Source organism: Melanerpes formicivorus, unplaced genomic scaffold (genome assembly GCF_026170545.1).
Source record: "Melanerpes formicivorus ecotype bairdi unplaced genomic scaffold, bMelFor1.0.p_v2 SCAF_20, whole genome shotgun sequence".
NCBI classification, from domain to species: Eukaryota; Metazoa; Chordata; class Aves; order Piciformes; family Picidae; genus Melanerpes; species Melanerpes formicivorus.
This window is the reverse complement of record NW_027142372.1, coordinates 10,728,268-10,748,949: the sequence shown is the minus strand read 5'-3', so window position 1 is coordinate 10,748,949 and position 20,682 is coordinate 10,728,268. Positions and strand designations below refer to the sequence as shown.

The window sequence follows — 20,682 nt, the reverse complement described above, 5'->3', positions numbered from 1 at the left end:
GGAAGATTTACCTGATCCTCATCAACCTCTATTGGCTTCTTCTTAATAATCCATGTGACTGATTCAGTAAGTGGGGGAGTAGTCAGAGAGCCTGCATAAGTCCAATAATCAGGGCATGAAGGCAACAGGCAGGTGGGATCAAAGACATCAAACTCGATGACAGCATCCTAAACCCCAGGGAGAAGAAAAATCAATCAATTATTTTCACAAGTTTTAACTTGAGAAAAAGAATGACAGAAGATTAATACAAGATCTTCATGATGAGATTAAAGCCTGTATGGTTTAGAGCTGCTGTGAGTATCGATAATGATCTACAGAAAGCAGTAATTTAACCCCTCCCAAAAACTTGTACAAAACTCTTAAGCTGGATTTAAAGCATGAGAGAGAGTTATTGAGCAGCTTCCCCCTCCCCAAGCCACCAGGAATCCAGTGCAGAAGGAAAAAAAACAACAAGGAGTGTGAAGGAGCAACTGACTATGTCTTTGTGGGAGCTGGAAGCAAACAGGAAAAGGAGAATAAATGGTGGAATAAGTTCAAGGTAGCTGTGCCAGATACCCTTAACAGACTGCAAACAATAGTGCTTTTGCTGTACACCACGTGATTTGAGGCAGCAGGGAGAGGGGAGAGGACTAAAATGTTACTTAAATCACAAGCCTCCAGAACCTGAACTCCCACAAATGAGGTAACAGACAGCACATAGGAGCTTCAGAGATTTCCTACACAAACATTTCACTTCTGGGGCACTTCCAGGATATATCTGCACTGCAGGGAAGGAAGAGCCTGCTTTTCCTTAGGCAGGTTTTATTGGTTTCCCACTGAAAGTGAGCAATTAACAGAATCACTCAGGCTGGAGAAGTCCTTTAAGGTCACCAAGTCCAAGTGTTAACACTAAGTTGTCTGCTAAAACTTGTCCCTCAGCATCACACCCACATCTTTTAAACCCTTCCAGGGATGGGGACTCCACCACAGCCCTGGGCAGCCAGGGCCAGGCCTTGACAACCCTTTCAGAGAATAAATTGCTCCTCATGTTCAACCTAAACCTCCCCTGACAACTTAAGGCTGTTTCCTCCTATCCTATCACTTGTTACTAGGGAGAAGAGACTGATCCCCACCTGGCTCCAACCTCCTTTCAGGGAGTTGTAGAGAGCCAGGTGGTCTTCCCTAAGCCTCCTTTTCTCCAGGCTGAGCAATCCCCAGGTCCCTCAGCTGCTCCTCACAAGATGTGTTTTCCAGACCCTTCACCAGTTTCATTGCCCTTGTGTGGACTCCTTCCAGCACCTCATTGTCCTTCTTGGAGTGAGGGGCCCAAAACTGAACTCAGTACTCAAGACCTGGCCTCACCACTGTTGAGTACAGGTGGACAATCCCTGGCCTAGTCCTGGTGCTCACAATATTTATGATTCACCTGTGACACACTGGTTCATCTTCAGCCAGCTGCTGACCAATACATAGAAGAATTTTCACTGCACTGCCATAAACATTTATTTTATTTGGATTTTAAAAGTCCTTACTGTGATAAATGATGTCACAGCAACTGCATCTGGATGTGCTCACAAGGCAGCAAAATTCTCAGGGTGTATTTTTTGTGTGCATACCTTCAAAAAGATAGAGGCACCTGGAGGAGGAGCTGCTTCTGAGCACTCCCAGAGACAGCACTCCCTCTCCTGGCAGAAGTCAGCAATCAGCTAGGAAGGAATTCCCCATTCCCCAGCAGAAAATTTAGTGGTTAAAAACGATGACAAGTAAACAATAATCTCCACCTCAAAAAGCAGACCAAAAGAAGAAAGCCTTAATTCCCCAAGAAACAAACCACCACTTTACACAGCAGAGAGAGCTCCTTACAGTTAACACACAAAAACTCACACAGGGGCATCTCTTTTCAGAGAGGCAGAAGGGCAGACTTCAAGTGAGGGCAAACATAGGGCATGGGTATGCTTTTCTCAGGGGATACAAGCTGCTTGGTGCCATGGTTTAGTTGTTTAGGTGGGTTGGATTGGTTGGTGGGTTGGACACGATGATCTTGAAGGTCTCTTCCAACCTGGTTTATCCTACCCTATCCTACCCTATCCTACCCTATCCTCAAAAGCACCAATTTCCTAAAACAAGAGGGTTTTGAAAGTTTAAAGCATAGAAGCCCTCCTTAAAAACTAGTTTCCCAGCTCCAGCATAATCAACAATTCACCCAAGGTGTCAATCAGGCCCCTACTGGCATTTTATCACAGTATCACCAAGGTTGGAAGAGACCTTGAGGATCATCGAGTCCAACCTGTCACCACAGACCCCATGACTAGACCATGGCACCAAGTGCCACGTCCAATCCCCTCTTGAACACCTCCTTTGAGGCAGAAAGGATTTCTTAGGGTTTTGCTGTTCTCAGAATATTCTGCCTGTTGAATGACTGCATTAATTATGCTGAGTGATAGCTGGTGGGACACAAAAAGTACTTACTTTGTGCTTAATTGCTGGCAAGGCATCAACCAGTGTCTGCAGCCCTTCATGGTGTGCTCCTAGCTGCAGAAGATGGGTGGGAGTTAGAGAATCATTAAGTTGACAATCTGCATTAATCAGAACTTTTTCAAAACAACAACAGTCTAGAGGTATTTTGTCCTAACTTGGTTTTAACAAGATCAGAAGGCATCATTGCAGCTTGCTGCACAGAGTGAAATTACCTTTAAAAACACTCCAATGACAGCCAAACCGTTGCCTTCCATTACAGCTTCTTCGAAATTGGGGTACACAACAGCATTCCAGTGTACTAAATGCAACTGAAAGAGAAATGAGTGAGAAACCAACACACACACACAGAGCACAGGAATGACAGCAACAAGCACGACTGTCGATCTTTGCTACATTTGCTCCTTGGCAGTTTTGAGACACCTCAGAAATCATACTCCAGAACAACAAGGAGCAAAATGTTACTGGAAAACGGTGGTAGAGCCACACCCCAGCCCCCCACCCCCCTGTGGTATTTCACACATGAAAGGCATTTTGTCTGTGAGAGACTGATTACAGCAGTTTTGTGCTAGTTAAAATTTGCACAAAACAAGCTTAGTGCACCTGGAACTGAAGGACCCTTCCAGCTCCCAACAGGAGGAACAGAGCGTGCTATTCTGCTAAAGAACATTCTCCTGCACAGAACAGAAGCTCCCCATGCTCTGCTTGCAGTCTGAGACAAGCATTCCACTGAGGGGGGAGGTTGTGCATTAAATAGCCATCCCCAGCCCCAAAACAGTCTTGCCAAGCTGGCAGGCAGCATTATGAACACATTAACAGGTGATTAACATCTTCTCAAAACCAAGCACTGATCGTTTTTCAGATTCCCCATCTCTGGCATGTAACTGTGTTCCCCTTCTGGTTTATTTTCCTCCCTCAGCAACTTAATCTGTATTTTTTCCCCTGCTGGCTCCATCCTTTTTACTGACTTTTGCTGCCTTTGCACTTAATCACCAAGGTTTTGCTACTTTAGTAACAGCCTAAGAATTGAAAATAGACTATAAAGGGATGATGACAATCACACTAATTCTGCTGTGCATTATTCACAGATTTCAGAAACACACACACACAAAATATTGTTGATAACTGGAATAAGCTTTCTAACATTAGCCAAGGCTCTGGGATCACACACACAAGACCTGAGGCTCCAGGGTCACACACAGAGGGAGGTTATTGTATACAAGGTAACCAGGACTTCTTGAGTTACAAGTATGAGTGTGGGAATTAAGTAATCTTCCATTTCCTCTTCAAAGACATTCACTGAAGAGTATTTAACATCATCTTTCTTTCTCTGCAAGCATTTACTAGTAATAAACAAGGTGATTTTAAAGCAGTAAGGCCTGGGAGATTTGGAGGTGTATGAGACAGCAGCCAAGATGCAGCCTGTGCACTGCACTCCTGGTCCTCATCTGAACTACTACCTTGCTGCAGCTTGGAGATAAAGCACTTCATTTGTTTGAAGTTGAAATCTAATCTTACACATTTAGCTCAGTACCTGCTGTTCACCTGATCCACACCTGGATCTTAAGACTTGACTCACTCTGTGCCCTCACTCTGCTTTCCCCTTTAAAAGGAGGAAGGACAAGCAGAGTTGGGCCACACCATCCATCCAGGGCTGGAATAGCAACGGTATTTTGCTGCCTGCCACTGGCTTGTCTGGGGACATCCAGGGAGAAGAAAATACTCCTGAAGCTTTCAGTAGTGGGGCCAATGGTCAGTTTTAAGATTGTGTTCTTCTCCAGAAAACACAGTGAATGTGAACTCACTAATAAAACAGGAGATGAGCTGTGAACCAATCTGGTCTGATCATTAATTCTAAGCTGCAGCTCCTCACACTGGGAGTTTTCCAGCACAGACAGCCCAAGATCTAGCCTCCAGTCCCCACAAACACTAGCCTCCTTCAGAGTTTTCTCTCGTACCTCTGCTGGATAAAATTTGTTGTCAACTGTGTGCTCTGAACCCCAGTCATTTAGAGCTCCCCAGTGGAAGTGGAACTGCTTTAGCCTGTATTGGTTTTCCAAGGGGCCTCCAACGATTGCTACAAAACAGAACAAGACACACCATTTAGTATAGAAACAGAGAATTGTCCACACAAGCAGCACAGCAAGATCCTTCTTGAAATGAATTTGCCCAGCAAAAAAAAATACAGTAAGATTGAGTGGAGCAACTATCTTCAGTGAAACAGTCCCCCTGTGGCTCAGCTACTTTTACACTTTGCTTTGACAAAGCTGTCCAAGCAAACACATCACTGCTTTTCCCTGCAGTGTGAATCAGCTACAGCAAATTGAAGATAGCTATCAAACTGAAGATAAGTTAAACAGTCCCCCTCATCCATCTCTCCTCAGGAGATTTTTTTTCACCCCCCCATTCACATCAAGTTTGGCAGAGCTGTGGTGATTATGTGTCATGTTCTACACTCTTCTCCCAGAGCAGGTATATGAGAAGGGCCTTACCAGAAGAAATAATGAGTGATGACAAAGGAATTAATGCATGACATCCCAGCATAACCTCCACATGAAAAACACTGAAACTTCCACAACAAGACTTCAACAATCAAAGTTTGCCAGAAAAATCAGCAAACTGTGTCCAAGGTTCAATTTTTCTCTCTTCCCCTCCCCCCCCCAAGTTACAAAGATCCAAACATGTTATTCTGCTTTAACACAGCTCTCAGCCTGCTTAATTGATGGTAACAGTAGAGCCAGAAATATGCTCATACTGTGGCTACTCTAAACTGCTCAAACTGTAGCCCACAGAGTATCTAAACATACAGCCTGCCTAAGGGAAAGATTCTCCATTTCTGGAGGCTCTTGTAGAACCATGGAATGGTTTAGGTTGGAAAGGGACCATTTAAAGGCAGCCCCTCTGCAGGGAGCAGGGATATTTGCAACTAGAGCAGGTTGCTCAGAGCCTCAAAGAACCTGACCTGCAATGGTTCCAGGGGTGGGGCATCTCCCACCTCTCTGGGCAACAGAGCCAGTGTCTCACCAACCTCAGTGCACAAAATGTCTTCCTTCTATCCAGTCCAAATCTCCCTCTTTTAAACTCATCACCCTTCATCCTGTCACTACAGGCTCTGCTAAAAGTCTGTCCTAACCTTTTTCATAGGCCTCTGAATACTGAAAGGCCACAATGCTCTTTGTAGCCAGGGAAACAGTCTGCTCTCCTGATTTCAGAAGACTTCTCTCACCATTTTGATGAGAGTGTTTGCCTAGCTTTCTGCACACTGTTGGGTCTTACTAATTTCCTCCTAATGGAACCAGGAGCATCCTGCAAAGTCTTCTCACTATTTAACATCACAGCATCTGGTAAATGAGAGGCCATAATCACCTCTGAAGGGCTATCAACAAACATGCAGCAGTAGAAACCCATTTGCTGGGTTTTACTGAACTGTACCTCATGGTTAAATAGTTCAATGAACCACTGTACGAAGGACATAATCCCACCACTACTTCTGAATAGGATCTAATCACTTTAGTGCTAAGGAGAAAACAATGAGAGGCATAAAGAGCTTTTTCTTGTCTTTTCTCTTTTACCCTGAAAGCCAGCCAACAGTTTTGCAACTAACTAGAAAGGCCTGCTTGTGAGAGAAAGACTAAGTTAGAACAAGCCAAGCAAACTGGCATTTAACTAACTTCCCCCCCTGCTGCTGAGCTCCTAGCTTAAATGCAACACTGACCAGCACAACAAAAGAGATGGAATTTTGAGGGATGGGGTGAAGGTGTGGCCCCCACTGCAAGGTTTTACAGGATTAAAGGTTCTGGGTTCTAACACTATCCAATCCTGACTATGTGATGATGCAAACCTCCAAGTGATTACGTTGATGACACTGACTGGAATGTTTGCCTCCTGAGTATGGTCAGGCACAGACACAAAAATGTAGGAAATCAGGTTCCTACAGAGGACCCTGGAAAGTGATAAGAAACACACAGGAGATTACAAACATTTTTGGCCATTTCATGTTCTCTCTGTTTACCAGCCTGGATAATTTGCAAATGAAACAGAACTTTAAAGGGACTCTAAGGCCAACCGACCAAAAGAATGGTATCAGGTTTTCATTGTAGCTCTTAGTTGTGTTTCAGACTTGCAGCAGATGGCATTCATGCACACAGACAGGACCACATTCTGTACATACCTTCCCCACACCCTTATTCTTCTTCATCCTCCTGCTCTGCTCATAAGCAAGCACCCCATGGCAGCACTACCTTCATCTTGTTTTCCCCCTCTCAGGAGCTGACCATTTTTGTCTGTTGCAGACACATGTTTCATTTTTGTCTTTTTCCTCCTCTGTTTCAGTTGTCTTGCTTTTTTGTTTGTTTATTCATAAGCTTCCTTCTCTGGATTTCTATTATTGTTAGACAAAAAGCTGGCAGAAAGAAAAACCAGAAATAGCAACAGTAAAAAGGTGGAGGAGAGAGGCAAGTACTTGAAAACCTGGACATTTACACAGCAACACCCTGTTGTCTGATCTTTCTCAGTCTGTCATTTTGGAGCCCTGTCCCTGTCAGTTCAGTGGCACCTTTCATCAGCCATCATCCTTCACTGACCTGAATTCATTCGAGGAAGATGAGTGATGAAAAGGCAGAAAGAGGCAGCAAGAATGCTCACACTTAAGAGGTTTTCCTGGTCAGTCTTACAGATGAAGCATGCAAGGCCTTTCAGAGCCGAAGAGGCAACCTCTGAAAGACCAGCACCCCTCCAACTGACAGTTCTGATGATTCCATGCTTGCCTGTGTCACAAAACCTGTCCCTGTGTATTTAAATATTGTCTTTTCCTTAATCCCCTGCAGACAATCCCTCTCCTTTACATCAACTCAGGCAGGAACGTGCAATTACTTTGTTACCCATCAAACTGTTCTCATTAACACATCCTCAGCAGACAGTGGGGTGTGGCTGCATAAAGTTAGAGTGTTAAAAAGCAAAATCAATCTAAAGTTAGCAAGCTAAAATGACTGATGAGCTAAGAAGTGGTATCTCCATCCCACCCCACCAAAGCAGTAACAGTTTGTACTGCTAATACAGCAGGGTGCAACTTGGTTTCCTCCTCACATATCACAACACTCAAATGGACAGGGGCAGAAACATTCCTGGGTTGGATGCAGATATTCTGAGTGAACAATAAACACAAACACAAACTCCCATAATGTCACACAAGGCCCTGGAAGCTCCAGGCATTCCACCACTGCCATTTTTGCTCCATTTTTTTATCAGCCTCTTTGCAAACAATGAAAAATCTTAGTGCTGTGGAGACAAAGCATTTGTTTATTGGCAGGCTGAAAGCTTCCCAAGTGTGTCAGTACATCCCTATGAAGATCTAGCACCTCTCACCATAAGCAGACAGATTAAGCACAGATTACTTTAATCAAACAAGATCAAACTTGCCCAAGGTCCCTCAACTTTTCCCTCCAGGAGAAGTTGAGCAATCACCACAGTCACAGGTATTGTGAAGTACATAATTCAGCTAATACCAGTCCACCTGCCTTTAAGCAATACCTTCTTTCTACATACCTTTGGTAAACTACAGAATCACAGCATGGTGGTGGTTGGAAGGGACCTCTGGAGAGGTCTAGTCCAGTCCCCCTGCAGAAGCAGGGTCACCCAGAGCTGGCTACCCAGGATCACAATGTCCAGGTGGGCTTGGAATCTCTCCAGAGAAAGAGAATTCACAGCCTCTCTGGGCAGCTTACCCCAGGGCTCCAGCACTTTCACAGCAAAGATTCTCCTCAACTTCACACAGAACCTCCTGGGTTCCAATTTGTTGCCTATTCTCTATTGCTGCACACCACTGGCAACAGTCTGCTCCTCTCCTCTTACGCCACACCCTTTAACTCTTGCTGAGTATTGAGACAATCCCCTCTCAGGCTACTCTTCTCCAGTAACCTCAGCATCTTTGTAGCCTCTACTGGACGGTCTCCAATAGTTCCTTGTCCCTCTTGAACTGGGGAGCTCAGAAACAGACCCAGTACTCCACACGTGGCCTCACTAAGGCAGAGTACAGCTTCTGACCTCCTGGCTACACATTTCTTCATGCACTCCAGGAGACCATTGGTCTTTTGGGCCATGAAGGCACACTGCTGGGTCACAGGCATGTGTTGTCCCAGGTCCTTCTCTGCAGAGCTGCTTGCCTGCAAGTCAGCCTGTATCAGGAACAAGTCAGCCCCACACCTGTCCTTCCTCAACTTTTTAAAGGAGCAACAGACAGGAGATCTGGAATTGGGTAGCAATATCTTAAGTCACTTGACTCTATTAAGCACTTGGGAAAAAAACTCAGCTGCTCAGGTCAGTGCACTTATTCACAACAAACTGCTGGAACACATAATTGGATTTCACATGCATGGACTCCTGCTTCTACTAAAGCAAGAGGCACACAGGCACCTTGCTGCCTGTGGTGGCAGCTCAGAATTATTTCTCTCTCCAAAGCTTACTCAGATAAGTGTGTATGCTTTCCTCCTGAAAGTCATTTTGCTGCTGATTATCTGAAAGGCATTAAACAGATCTGTTAACGCCACGAAAAGAGATAAGAGGCAGATTATTAATGTGCAATGATGGAATCTCATTTAAAATTAAGTAGATAGAAATGTGACTAAAGATTGACTCAGGTAGACAAAGCCACGACATTACAACACCTAATCAAAAGGAAGGGCATTAAGACTTGTGCAGTAAGAGTAAGTTCCAACCTACAAATGAAGATTTGCACAACAGGCCCATGATAAAAAACACGTGGGAAATGGGAGGTAGACCTTCTGCATTACAGTCACAGTATAGTCACAGTATCACTAAGGTTGGAAGAGACCTCAAAGATCGAGTCCAACCTGTCACCACAGACCTCATGACTAGACCATGGCACCAAGTGCCACATCCAATTCCCTCTTGAACACCTCCAGGGATGGTGACTCCACCACTTCCCCGGGCAGCACATTCCAAAGGCTAACAACTCTCTCAGTGAAGAACTTTCTCCTCACCTCCAGCCTAAACTTCCCCTGGTGCAGCTTGAGACTGTGTCCTCTTGTTCTGGTGCTGGTTGCCTGGGAGAAGAGACCAACCCCTCCTGGCTACAACCACTTTTCAGGTAGTTGTAGACAGCAATGAGGTCACCCCTGAGCCTCCTCTTCTCCCGGCTGAACAACCCCAGCTCCCTCAGCCTCCACTCATAGGGCTTGCGCTCAAGGCTTCTCCACAGCCTCATTGCCCTTCTCTGGACACGTTCAAGTGTTTCAATGTCCTTCCTAAACTGAGGGGCCCAGAACTGGACACAGGACTCAAGGTGTGGCCTAACCAATGCAGAGTACAAGGGCACAATGACTTCCCTGCTCCTGCTAGCCACACTATTCCTAATGCAGGCCAGGATGCCATTGGCCTTCTTGGCCACCTGGGCACACTGCTGGCTCATGTTTAGGTGGCTGTCAACCAGCACCCCCAGGTCCCTCTGTTTGGCAGCTCTCCAGCCACTCTGACCCCAGCCTGTAGCTCTGCATGGAGCTGCCATGGCCAATTCCAATGCTCATAAAGTCTCTTTTACCCGAAGCGTTCCTCTACCATACATCCCTCTTCATCAATTCTCCTGAGGTTTCACGTCACACAAACCTTTCTCCTCTCTCAGCATGCAGAGGACATTAAATAGACCTTTTTTTTTCCTTTATTTTTTAAGGAGTTTTGCTTACTTGATCTATCAGTAGAATCATCAAACTCAACCAGGAAGGAATACCCGTTGTTCCAGATGTGAAGGCACGTCGTTGGGTCGTAGCTGATCTTCAGGGGCTTCAGAAAGGGGTCGTAAACGCTGTCTCTCCACTCGATGTTGATAGGAGACTGCCGGGTGCCCCCCGGAATCGTGAGCGGACTCTGCCAAAGGGGATGCACTGGAAGATGAAGAACAGAGTCATGCATGATACAGAACTTCCAACTAAATGCTTCAGAACTTTTTGGCAAGAGAAGATGCTTTGGCATATTGGCTCCAAAAGCTAATTCAAGTCAGCTGATGACAAGTAAAATAATAATACATTCCAGTTGCATGACTCAGAGCTGCACAGGGAAGTGCAGCAGTTTGCCTTAAAACTGGGTTGATACCTTTTTTGTGTTTTCAAAATGCTTTCCAAAGCAGTTCTGCCCCCTCACCCGTCAGAAATGTGTCTTCTTGCTATTACCAGGTGATTTTAAAGCAGCTTTTATTTTTACAAGTTTGCCAGTCTCCTCACACCACTTCAGATTTCCTCACAGGCCGTCGGCTGATGTCAGATGGTACCAGACACAGGACAACTCCCACAACAAAGCAAGAAGTCTGTCAAAGGTGCCAGCCTTTCACCTGTGTGTGCTCAGGGATTACACCACTGCTGCAATGGTGGCTTTTGCCCACAGCGCCTAGGGGTTACACCACTCCTGAAGCACTCATACCAATACTGACTACTTCAGGCAAGTACCTAACCTGTCCTACCACTTCAGCTTACACCTGTAAAATCCCAAACTACCGATTTTGAGGGCAGCTTGGGCATCTCAAGCTGGCACAACCAACACAGATGCATGATTATAGCTTTCATATGAGTTTATGCCACTTAAAACCAGAACCAAGATCTGTGTGGACAAGAAGCACCTCTTCACCTGCTCTCCCCAACATCACCTGACCTGCAGATGAAGGTGTTTTGTCCCCTGCCTACCCACTGAATCCCACCTGAGAGACTCCAAAGCACTGTGCTACTGGCTACTTCATTAGACTCGTCTGCCCACGGGCCTTTGGAAGAGGAAAGAAACAATAAATGAAGTATTTTAACAAACCACTCCTGGGAGAAGTGGCTAAACCACCTTCCCCCTCACTTTCCACATCAAGGGGCAAACTTTATGGGCCTGCACAGGGCCACTGCACACAGGTAAGGGCGAGGTGGGCAAGCGAAACTATGCCCAGGAGTGCCATAGCCCTGCTGCTGTTGCTGCCATTTCCTGATGCTTCAGCAGAGAAACCGCCACGGGCACAGCCCAGCTGAGCTCGGCGTCCCCTGCTCTACACAGAGCTCTGTGGCGCCGGCAGCCTCCTCAGCTCGGGGGCCTGGAAGTGACCGCGGAACAGGAGCGCTGCCGCTGCCCAAGCCCCTCAGGCAGGCTCTGGGGCGGGCTGCCTCAGGGCCAGGGAAGGACGAGGGAGAAGGAGAAAGGCCAAGGGGCTGGGACAGCGCCCTGCTCCCCTCAGGCGGCTCGAGGCGGCCGAGCCCGGGCGGCCCCGCTGAGGGCGGCGGTGCCCCGCTGAGGGCGGCGGTGCCGCGCGTGGGGCGGCGGCGCGGGAGGGCGGCGGTGCCCCGCGTGAGGCGGCGGCGCGGGAGGGCGGCGGTGCCCCGCTGAGGGCGGCGGTGCCCCGCGCGAGGCGGCGGCGCGGGAGGGCGGCGGCACTCACGGCAGTCTCGCAGGCGGTAAGAGCAGCAGGCGCCCAGGCTGCATCGTCGCGTCCCCCGCCGGGAGGCAGCGGCCCCCCAAGCCCGGCGCAGCAGCAGCGGCAGCAGCATCGCGGAGCGGTCCGCGGAGTCGTCGGGCACCACCGCCCAGCCCGGCACAGCCCCTTCCGGCACAGCCCCTCCCTGCCATTGCCATGGCGCCCTCGGGGGAGCGGGCGGGGAGGGCGGCATCGGCAGCCTTACCCTCAGAGGCTGGCCTTCAGCCTGAGGCGGTATCCTGTGGCAACTCCAGAGGAGAGAGCACGCTCCCTTGAGGGTGCGTATGGCCAGGAAAGTCCCAGGGTGTTCCTCACACAACCAATGTGATTCCTCTCAGACTGACAGCCCGGGGGCTTTGCGCACCTCAGGGGATCAGCAGTGACTCTGCTCTGGTTCGTTTAGCTCCGGCGGGAGGTTTGGGTTTCTCACAGCGGAAGGTGGGCTGGGAGGTGATCCCTCTCCCGCAGGAACGTGGGTGGCCCTGGAGTAGTGGGGTCCCACGGAAAAGTTAACATTGCGGCCACGTTACCTGAGTGAATCTGCCCCAAAGGCTGCAGGCCAACACAGCCCCACCCCAGGGCAGCAAAAAGGGCCAATTCAAGTAGCTCTGACACCACCTGAGGGAGGCCTTGGTGAAACTGGTTAAACATTGGTTACATCTTGCACCTTTCCTGTGCTTCAGCTGCTAGCAAGGAAAGCAAAGCAGAAAGGGAAGCCTGCAGAAAGCTGACAGCATCAGTGAAAGCACAGACATGAAGCACCCTTGCTTCTGCTGGGTCTGTTGGGTGGCCAGGAACACACCACCACACCTCGGCTCCTGACCTTCCTCTTGCTGCCTGCTTTGAATCACCTTTCTTGGTTACTCCCTTAAAATCACGTTGCAAATCTGTGTGTACCTTTTGTGGATGGTTAGAATAGAATAGAATTAACCAGGTTGGAAAAGACCTTTGAGATCATCAAGTCCAACCTATCACCCAACACCATCTTATCAACGAAAACGTCGCACTAAGTGCCTCATCCAGTCTCCTCTTAAACACCTCCAGTGACTCCACCACCTCCCTGGGCAGCACATTCCAATGGGCAATCACTCTTTCTGTGAAGAATTTCTTCCTAACATCCAGCCTAAACTTCCCCTGGTGCAGCTTGAAAGGGTGTCCTCTTGTTCTGGTGCTGGTTACCTGGGAGAAGAGACCAACTCCCACCTGGCTACAACCTCCCTTCAGGTAGTTGTCTTCCCCTGAGCCTCTTCTTCTCCAGGTTAAACAACCCAGCTGCCTCAGCCCCTCCTCATAGGGCTTGTGCTCCAAACCCCTCACCATTATTATTACTCCTGTTAGAATGAGTATTTCTGAATTTTTATGAGGAACCTGACATAACCCTGAGAATGTTTTACTGAAATGGAGACAAGATTAGATACTCCACCAGAGTCAACCAAGAAGTGTTTGCTCAGGCTTATAACATTGTGTAAGAAGTTTCCATTGCATTCATAAGGATAACATATTTAAGCTGCTCCTAAGCTGAGTAAGGGGAGGTTGAAATCTGGCAAGTGAATTGCTTTGAGTGGCTACATGATCAGAAAACAGGTCATTAGGAGATGTAGAAAGACAAACAGGATGTTTAACTGGGTTTAAATTTGATTTTACTTATTTTGTATAGCAGGATTCAATTGCAGACATAATGAATTCTTAGCTTGACTCTCAATGTTTTTCAGGATGGCTAATCTCCTATCCTCAACATATAGCTTCATGTAACTTAGAGAGAAGAGGCAGGTACTGGGTGAAATGGAGAGCAGTTGCTGGCCATAAACATTATTCAGGCATAACCACACTTTAATAGCCTGTTAATCATGGTTGGGCAACTGTCTATAACACAGTCTGATGTTGAAGCTGCTTGTGAGCAACAGGTAGTTTCTAGTCATGAGGACAGCCCACATGAGCCTCAAGCTTAATTGCAGTAGGGAATGCAGGGATAGCTTCTTATATATTAATATTCAGAAGCAGGGGATACTGGGGGTTGTGTTCATCTACTAACAAAACAAGGCTGTCCTTCCTTCACATTCTGTTCTGTTGTGTGTTCTCTAAATACAGTTGATAAGCTTGAGCAGCTTAGATGTATGTATGCCCTATATCATGTATAGGTGCTTACAGCTGCAGACTGTAACACCTCCCAGGAGTTGTTCAAGGCTGGGTCAGATGGGACTTTGAGCAACCTGATCTAGTGAAAGATGTCCCTGCCCATGACAGGGGGACTGGACCAGATTATCTTTAAGGTCCTTTCCAGCCCAAATCATTCTATGATTCTAGGATATGATTCTGTAACCTGGTTTCTGCCACTTTTCTGTATGATAAAAACACTTGGGGGGGAAAAAGCGAGCCTCAAACTCCACTGAAGCATTAAGATAACCAAACTTTAGGAAGCCTTTTAGGGATTTGATCCTGTGAGATTTTGAAAATGTGAAGTTTATTATGGTTACCAAACTACTAAGCTGAACAGAATGAGTCATGCCTTGTGGGCTGAAGAGCACAACCAAAGGGAAGTTCTTACGGCGTAGGCTTTCGGAAGTGGTGGGCTGCTCAGGTGCAAAAATAAAGAGAAATATGACCTACAACACTTCTGTTCCCCTTCTGAATCATCCACTGAATCTGCATCCAGTTTTTAGGGTGCTATTTCTCACACAGCATACATTTCAGTAAAATTGTAGCATTTAATTAAAAAAAACCCAAACAAACAAACCCCAAACCTTTTCTTCTCTAAGGAGTTAAAGGAAGCCCTACAAAATACCAGCTTGGTGGTAGTAAGATGGTTTGTTTTGGAAACTGCAAACAGAGGTGCAAAACCTACCTGTGCAAAAGGGAAAATAAGCCCTAAACCTTGTTCCCAGCATGTAGAATTAGAATAGAATTAGAATAGAATAGAATAGAATTAGAATAGAATAGAATAGACCAGAACAGGTTGGAAGAGACCTTCAAGATCATCACGTTCAACCTATCATCCAACCCACCTAATCAACTAAACATTTAGCCAGTGTGGCCAAAATCTTCTTTTCTGGACCATTCCAGAAACAGAATTTTTTCCTTGGCCATGTCCCAGCTAGAGATGGTGGTTTATGCAAGAAAGACGTGGCTCTCATGCAGCAAGCTGGAGAGAACAACAGCAGCCAGAGTTACAATCTCTCTGTTGTTCTTGTGTTTTTCCAAAGTGGTTACGTTTCTGGACCATCTGGGAGGCTTCAGCTGTGATCTTGCTCCTGAACTGAGAGTGGTTTCTGCATGCAGTGAGCCCCCGAACCAGACATCTGGCATTTGGTCTACTATGGGATAAGATAAAGTGATGCAGAATCTGGGTAGAAAGAGAAATAGAAATCTCATCAGATAGGTCTGTTTTCAAATGTACCTAGTTGGAGCAGATCCAGAGGAGGCCACAAAGACAATCAGAGGGCTGGAGCACCTCTGCTATGAAGACAGGCTGGGAAAGCTGTTGAGCCTGGAGAAGAGAAGGTTCCAGAGGGACCTTACTGCAGCTTTCCAGTGTTTGAAGGGGGCTACAGGAGAGCTGGAGAGAGACTTGTTACAAAGGCATGGAGCAAGAGGATGAGGGGTGATGGCTTCAAACTGGAAGAAGCTGGCTATAGATTAGATGTTAGGAAGAAATTCTTCCTCATGAGGGTGATGAGGCACTGAAACAGGTTGCCCAGAGAAAACTCTGGAGGTTCCAAGCCTTGGAAGTGCTCAAAGCCAGGTTGGATGGTGCCTTAAGCAATCTGGTTTAGTAAGAGGTGTCCCTGGCCATGTCAGGGGGTTAGACCTAGATGATCTTTAAGGTCCATTCCAAGCCAACCCATTCTACGATTCGTTAAACAAATACAGTGAGCATTAAGCCAGCGAGCGGTTTGCACCCTGTGCCTTCTCCCTGCCTCATTTACCATCAGCTCACTGAGGAGAGGTCTGGTTGTTGTTTCCCTTTTTGATGTGCATTTCTATGGTATTGTCAGGCCCCTTTTGAAGGTCTCTTCCAACCTGGTCTGGTCTATCCTATTCTATTCTATTCTTTCCATTCCATTCCATTCCATTCCATTCCATTCCATTCCATTCCATTCCATTCCATTCCATTCCATTCCATTCCATTCCATTCCGTACTGGAATACAGCAAGCATGACCAAGATATGAGTCATCTGTGAAGAGAGATCTGCCACCAACAGACCTAGTCTGTGCTTGATTTGTTTTAAACCTCCCAGACAGACACAGGGATGTTCCATTTTATACAACTGGGGGTTTTCTTACATGTGCACTGTGGGGGGTTTTCCTACCTTTCCCAGCTGAATTGGATGTATAGAGCCACCAAAATGGTCCCAATGCTTTGGATTATTCTCTGTAATTTGGAGTTAATTGTTAAATGGTTATTTTAACAATTCCTTTTTTGCAATCCCTCCCTTTGGAATAATTGTTACAACATTTGTTTAGCATTACACAACCATCAGAAGCTTTGGGGTGAGATTCAAGACCCAAATGAAAATACAGGGTGTGTATATGACTGGATTGTCATGATTTATAACTTGATTTCCAGGAAACTATTTTGAAGGCCACAGTTCTGTGGTCAAAATCCAAGATAAATTCAGTTAAAGGAAAGGATTTTGCTGCCAGTTTGCACTGTTGTAAACTTGATTTAAATTGACAAAAACATTTGTCAGTGTTTCAGTTTTCCCTGTGAGGCTCCCTGGGGAGGAGAGAGTTCTTACCGTGGGGGCTACAAAATTAAAGGGTATGAAAATTAATTCAGGTGGCTCTCAAGTACGAATGAAGGTAAAATGATTTGGCACCAGTGGATTTTGTTCTTTATGGGTTTAATCTTTAAAAAACAAGACCTGTTGAACAAAGCACTTCCATTTGTTTACACAGGGACTTTCAAACAAGCTTCACCCAGCTCTGAGGTGAAACAGGGAGGACAGGATAGTGGCACTAGTGGAGAAGCCCCACCTGCTTGAAGCAGAGGCTGTTTTGTCCTCAGCTGGGCAGGGGTGCTTCCCATAGCAACACATTCTGCATTAGAAAAATGAAACCAAACTTACTCCTGAAACTCAACAAAGGGCCATTGTAAACTTTAAAAGAGCATGGCTCTGCTTCAGCCTCTTGGATTGAGCATTGCAGAGGAGATCCAAGATAGGTTGATTTCTTTGAAGCTTTTTAGTATGAATCAAGATTTTGGAGGATAAGAGTGATGGTTGGCTGAGGCCCATCGTGACAAGGTGTTGAAAGTTCTGCTGAATTGATGTCAGATCTGGCCTGTGATGTAGGCCAGTTTATTGATAAACAGTCCAGTGCTTTTTATCAAAGGGATGTAAGTGACAGAGTGCTCTAAGCTCGACGGGAAAGCAGCGGCAGATTGTGAATTGCTGAGCTTTTCTCTGCTTCCAGGATGTTTGGCTGCGATAGGAGCCTGGATGAGAAGGCAGTGGCTGAGGCTAAGTCCAGATAAGGAGGAGGCAATTCCAGTTGGCAAGGTAAAGCAAACAGAGGCTTTATCTTTTCTATATAAAAACATTTGCTAAAATTATGCATGCAGGCTTAGTAACTTGGCATGGAGAGGGCTTAGAAGCTATCTCATGGACAATTGGAGCAGTTACTGCAGTTGTACGTGCAGTCCTGGAGATGGCACACCTGGATTGTGTGTCATTGCTGAACTTGCACAAGGCTCTATAAACCCCTCCAAGGATTCTGCTTTTCTTGTAACTTGTAAAAGGATAAGGAAGAAAAAAGCCATTCAGGTCTGCTCTGGCAGTAACTACTAGGGTACTACTTAACTACTACTAACTACTACTTAACTACTATTGCTACTTAAAATCCTTATGAAGACCATTGCCAACAGCTAAGTCCCTCTCTGTTGGATTAAAAGGAGTCTGAAACTGCAGGCTCTGTGATACCACAGAGCTCAGTGCAGACATCCACTGTGACAGTCCATATCACTTGAAATGTTTCCATACATGCCAGCAAGGTTTCTACACTTCTTTCCCACTGAAGGGCACTTTAATCCTTGCAAGGACACACGGGGAATACAGAAAAGGCACTAGAAAGTGTCAGCCTTTGGGTTGTTTAACCTCACAGGCAACATCCAAGGTAACTGCTGAGTGAAAGTATCACCACCCAGTTCAGCAAGAGACCACTTCTGTGTGTGGGGAAGGGTGAGGGAAGGGACATGAGGCAAAGCTGAGGAAAATGAAAACCTTTACACTGAAGACATTACCCAAGAGCTTAGAAGTCCATATCTCTGATCAAGTTTTTTCACTGAAAGGGCTGTTTGTAGTGTCAGCTGTGAACAGAGGAATTTAACTGAATGTGTTTTCACTTTGGCTGCGTGTTGTGTACAGGGCCTAGAGACCAGATGGAGGAACCCACCACAGACTGGCTTGTTCAGAGCTAGTCTCTCTTCACTGGCAGCCAGAGCCAGCCGTTCCAAAGATAGGCTCTTCCTGAACCAGTTTATTTTGGCATTTCCTGCGTGAATGTCAGGGAGTGGAGAAAGATTTAAGTAATAAATAGCAATTGAAAAGAGGAATGCAAGTAAAAAGAGAGAGATAGCAACTGCAGTTAATCAGCAGTGGTCTTAGGATGGATGAGCCTTGAGTGGTCTCTTCCTAGAACGTGAGTTACGAGGCATTGAGTTTTGGTTTCTCAGTACAGTTCCACGTGTCCCCAGCAAAAGAGAGAGAGCATCATGTAGCCCTTTACTGGGAATTGATGGACCATAGGTGATCATAAAATAATTACTTTCACAACCACATGTGGAATCTAGAGAGAGACTCACAAAATACAATCATTAAGGTTGGAAAAGACCTCCAAGATCATCAAGTCCAGCTGTTAACCCAGCACTGCCAAGTCACCACTAAACCATGTCCAGGCCTTGACAACCCTCTGGGGGAAGAAATGATTCCAAATATCCAGCCTAAATCTCCTCTGACAACTTGAGGCTCTTTCCTCTCATCCTGTCTCAAACCTCATTTCAGGGACTTACAGAGAGCCAGAAAGTCTCTCCCTTAAGCTTCCATTTCTCCAGGTTGAGCAACATCAACTCCTTCAGCTGCTCCTCACAAGACTTGTTCTCCAGACCCTTCACCAGCTTTGCTGCCCTTCTCTCAACCTGAGCCAGCACCTAATTTGCCATGGGTTAGTTGTTTGGGTGGGTTGGATTGGTTGATTGGTTGGACACGATGATCTTGAAGGTCTCTTCCAACCTGGTTTGGTTTGGTTTATTCTAATTGTCCTTTTTGGAGTGAGAGCCCCAAAACTGAACTCAGTATTGGAGGTGTGGCCTCACCACTGCTGAGTATAGGGGAATGATCTCAGCTTTTTTCCAGTTTACCTCTTTACTCCACTAAATTTCAACTAGAGTAACACCTTCATCTTTATAAGAGCTGCTCTGAATTGCTCCCAATATGCAGAGGCAAGCTTCTGTGCTAGATGCTGTATAAAGCCTCCATGTCTAGGACTATGTACAACATTGTGTGCTGGCAGCTGATCTACCAGGTCTGGTCACTCAATGTCAGAAGTTATTTTGATGTCCTCTTCAAAAATGCATTTACAAGTATAGAGCTATTCAACACTGAAAGTTACAGAATACCTCTTCTAGCTTTCAACAGAAAGCCCTGTGCTTGACTCCATTCTGCTTTGGTGTACATCTGCCACAAAATCAGCTGTTTTCCCATCAGTTAAGTCAATACCAAATTTGTCAGTTGATGGAGTTTAAATGGAAGGGAATCAGATCTTCAGAATTCAAGGAGGGATCTGACTATTCATTGAGAAAACTGAGTAAGCTGAATCCCTTTCTGAGGGAAAAAAGATACAAACAAAAAGATTTCCTACATGTAAAAAAAAATCACTGTGGCTCCAGCTGACATTATCTGCAGACAGGTGAGTAGACAAACAATCTCTGGCTGGCCTCTTCTCATTTGTAGACAAGTTAATAAATACTTTAAATAACCACACCTTTGACATCTCCCAGCAGTATCCTGCAGCTCAGGGGGTGATTAATTGTAGTTCTCCTTACAGCACATTTTGGAGGGGTTTGTGGTTTGTACTTCCATCAGGCCTCATTTTCCACAATTAAACATGGCAGTGTCTGTTAAATTCAAAGTCACTCCAAATCAAGTTGCTCTGTGTGCTTTGAATTACACTTACAAACACAGTTTTCATTGAAACCAGTCAAACCCTTGCAGGACAACACCGAAAATTACTTGTTGCTTAGCCTGTTTCCTCATTGTAGTTACAAATGAAAATGACAAACAACCCAGCAACACTAACAACATAGCAGAGATAACAAAGGACAGTGCTTTCATCCTGCACATGGAGATAAATCATGCAATTCAATAAGGTATTTCTAGCTCTAATTTATCTCACTCTGTTCACTCTTTAATCTTTCAGCCACATTCTCAATTTTCCCATTTTGTTTAGCTGACAAGAAGAGCATCAACACTTCACTCCCCTTTCTTTGTACCTCTGCCTCTCCCTTGCAGAGGTGTCCAGTACTACTGGGTTAAAATGCAGTACACTTACATGCAGCATTCCTGCTTTTACTGGTGCAGGCGACCAGGCTGCAGGGCCGTGCTGGTGGACTCCAGACTGCTTTCAGCTGCTTGTATAAATGCACCAATGCATTTGCCTTCACACTATTCATTGTTGTCTCCTTAAAAATCTTCAGTTCCACCAGCCAAAGGACCTTTCCAGAGTCTAGCAACCTATCAACACAAAGCAGAGGAGAAAAAGCCTGTGGACATACCGCTTCAAGA

The 20,682-nt window shown here is 45.9% G+C and overlaps 1 protein-coding gene across 2 annotated transcripts in view; it reads right to left on the bottom strand.

The window, feature by feature from the left end:
• Window positions 1–20,682, bottom strand: part of CA5A (carbonic anhydrase 5A) — a 29,183-nt gene extending 8,501 nt beyond the window's left edge. The window contains exons 1-6 of one of the 2 annotated variants that reach the window (XM_068150803.1): window positions 20,450–20,682; window positions 10,152–10,349; window positions 4,413–4,531; window positions 2,670–2,765; window positions 2,449–2,511; window positions 12–167 (exon numbers count right to left, since the gene is read on the bottom strand). In XM_068150803.1, coding sequence (XP_068006904.1) covers window positions 12–167; window positions 2,449–2,511; window positions 2,670–2,765; window positions 4,413–4,531; window positions 10,152–10,349; window positions 20,450–20,570 — 753 coding nt within the window. In that variant the 5' untranslated portion in view covers window positions 20,571–20,682. Of the gene's footprint in view, window positions 1–11; window positions 168–2,448; window positions 2,512–2,669; window positions 2,766–4,412; window positions 4,532–10,151; window positions 10,350–11,869; window positions 12,031–20,449 lie in introns of those variants that run through there. The other variant, XM_068150805.1, reaches the window with a different exon arrangement.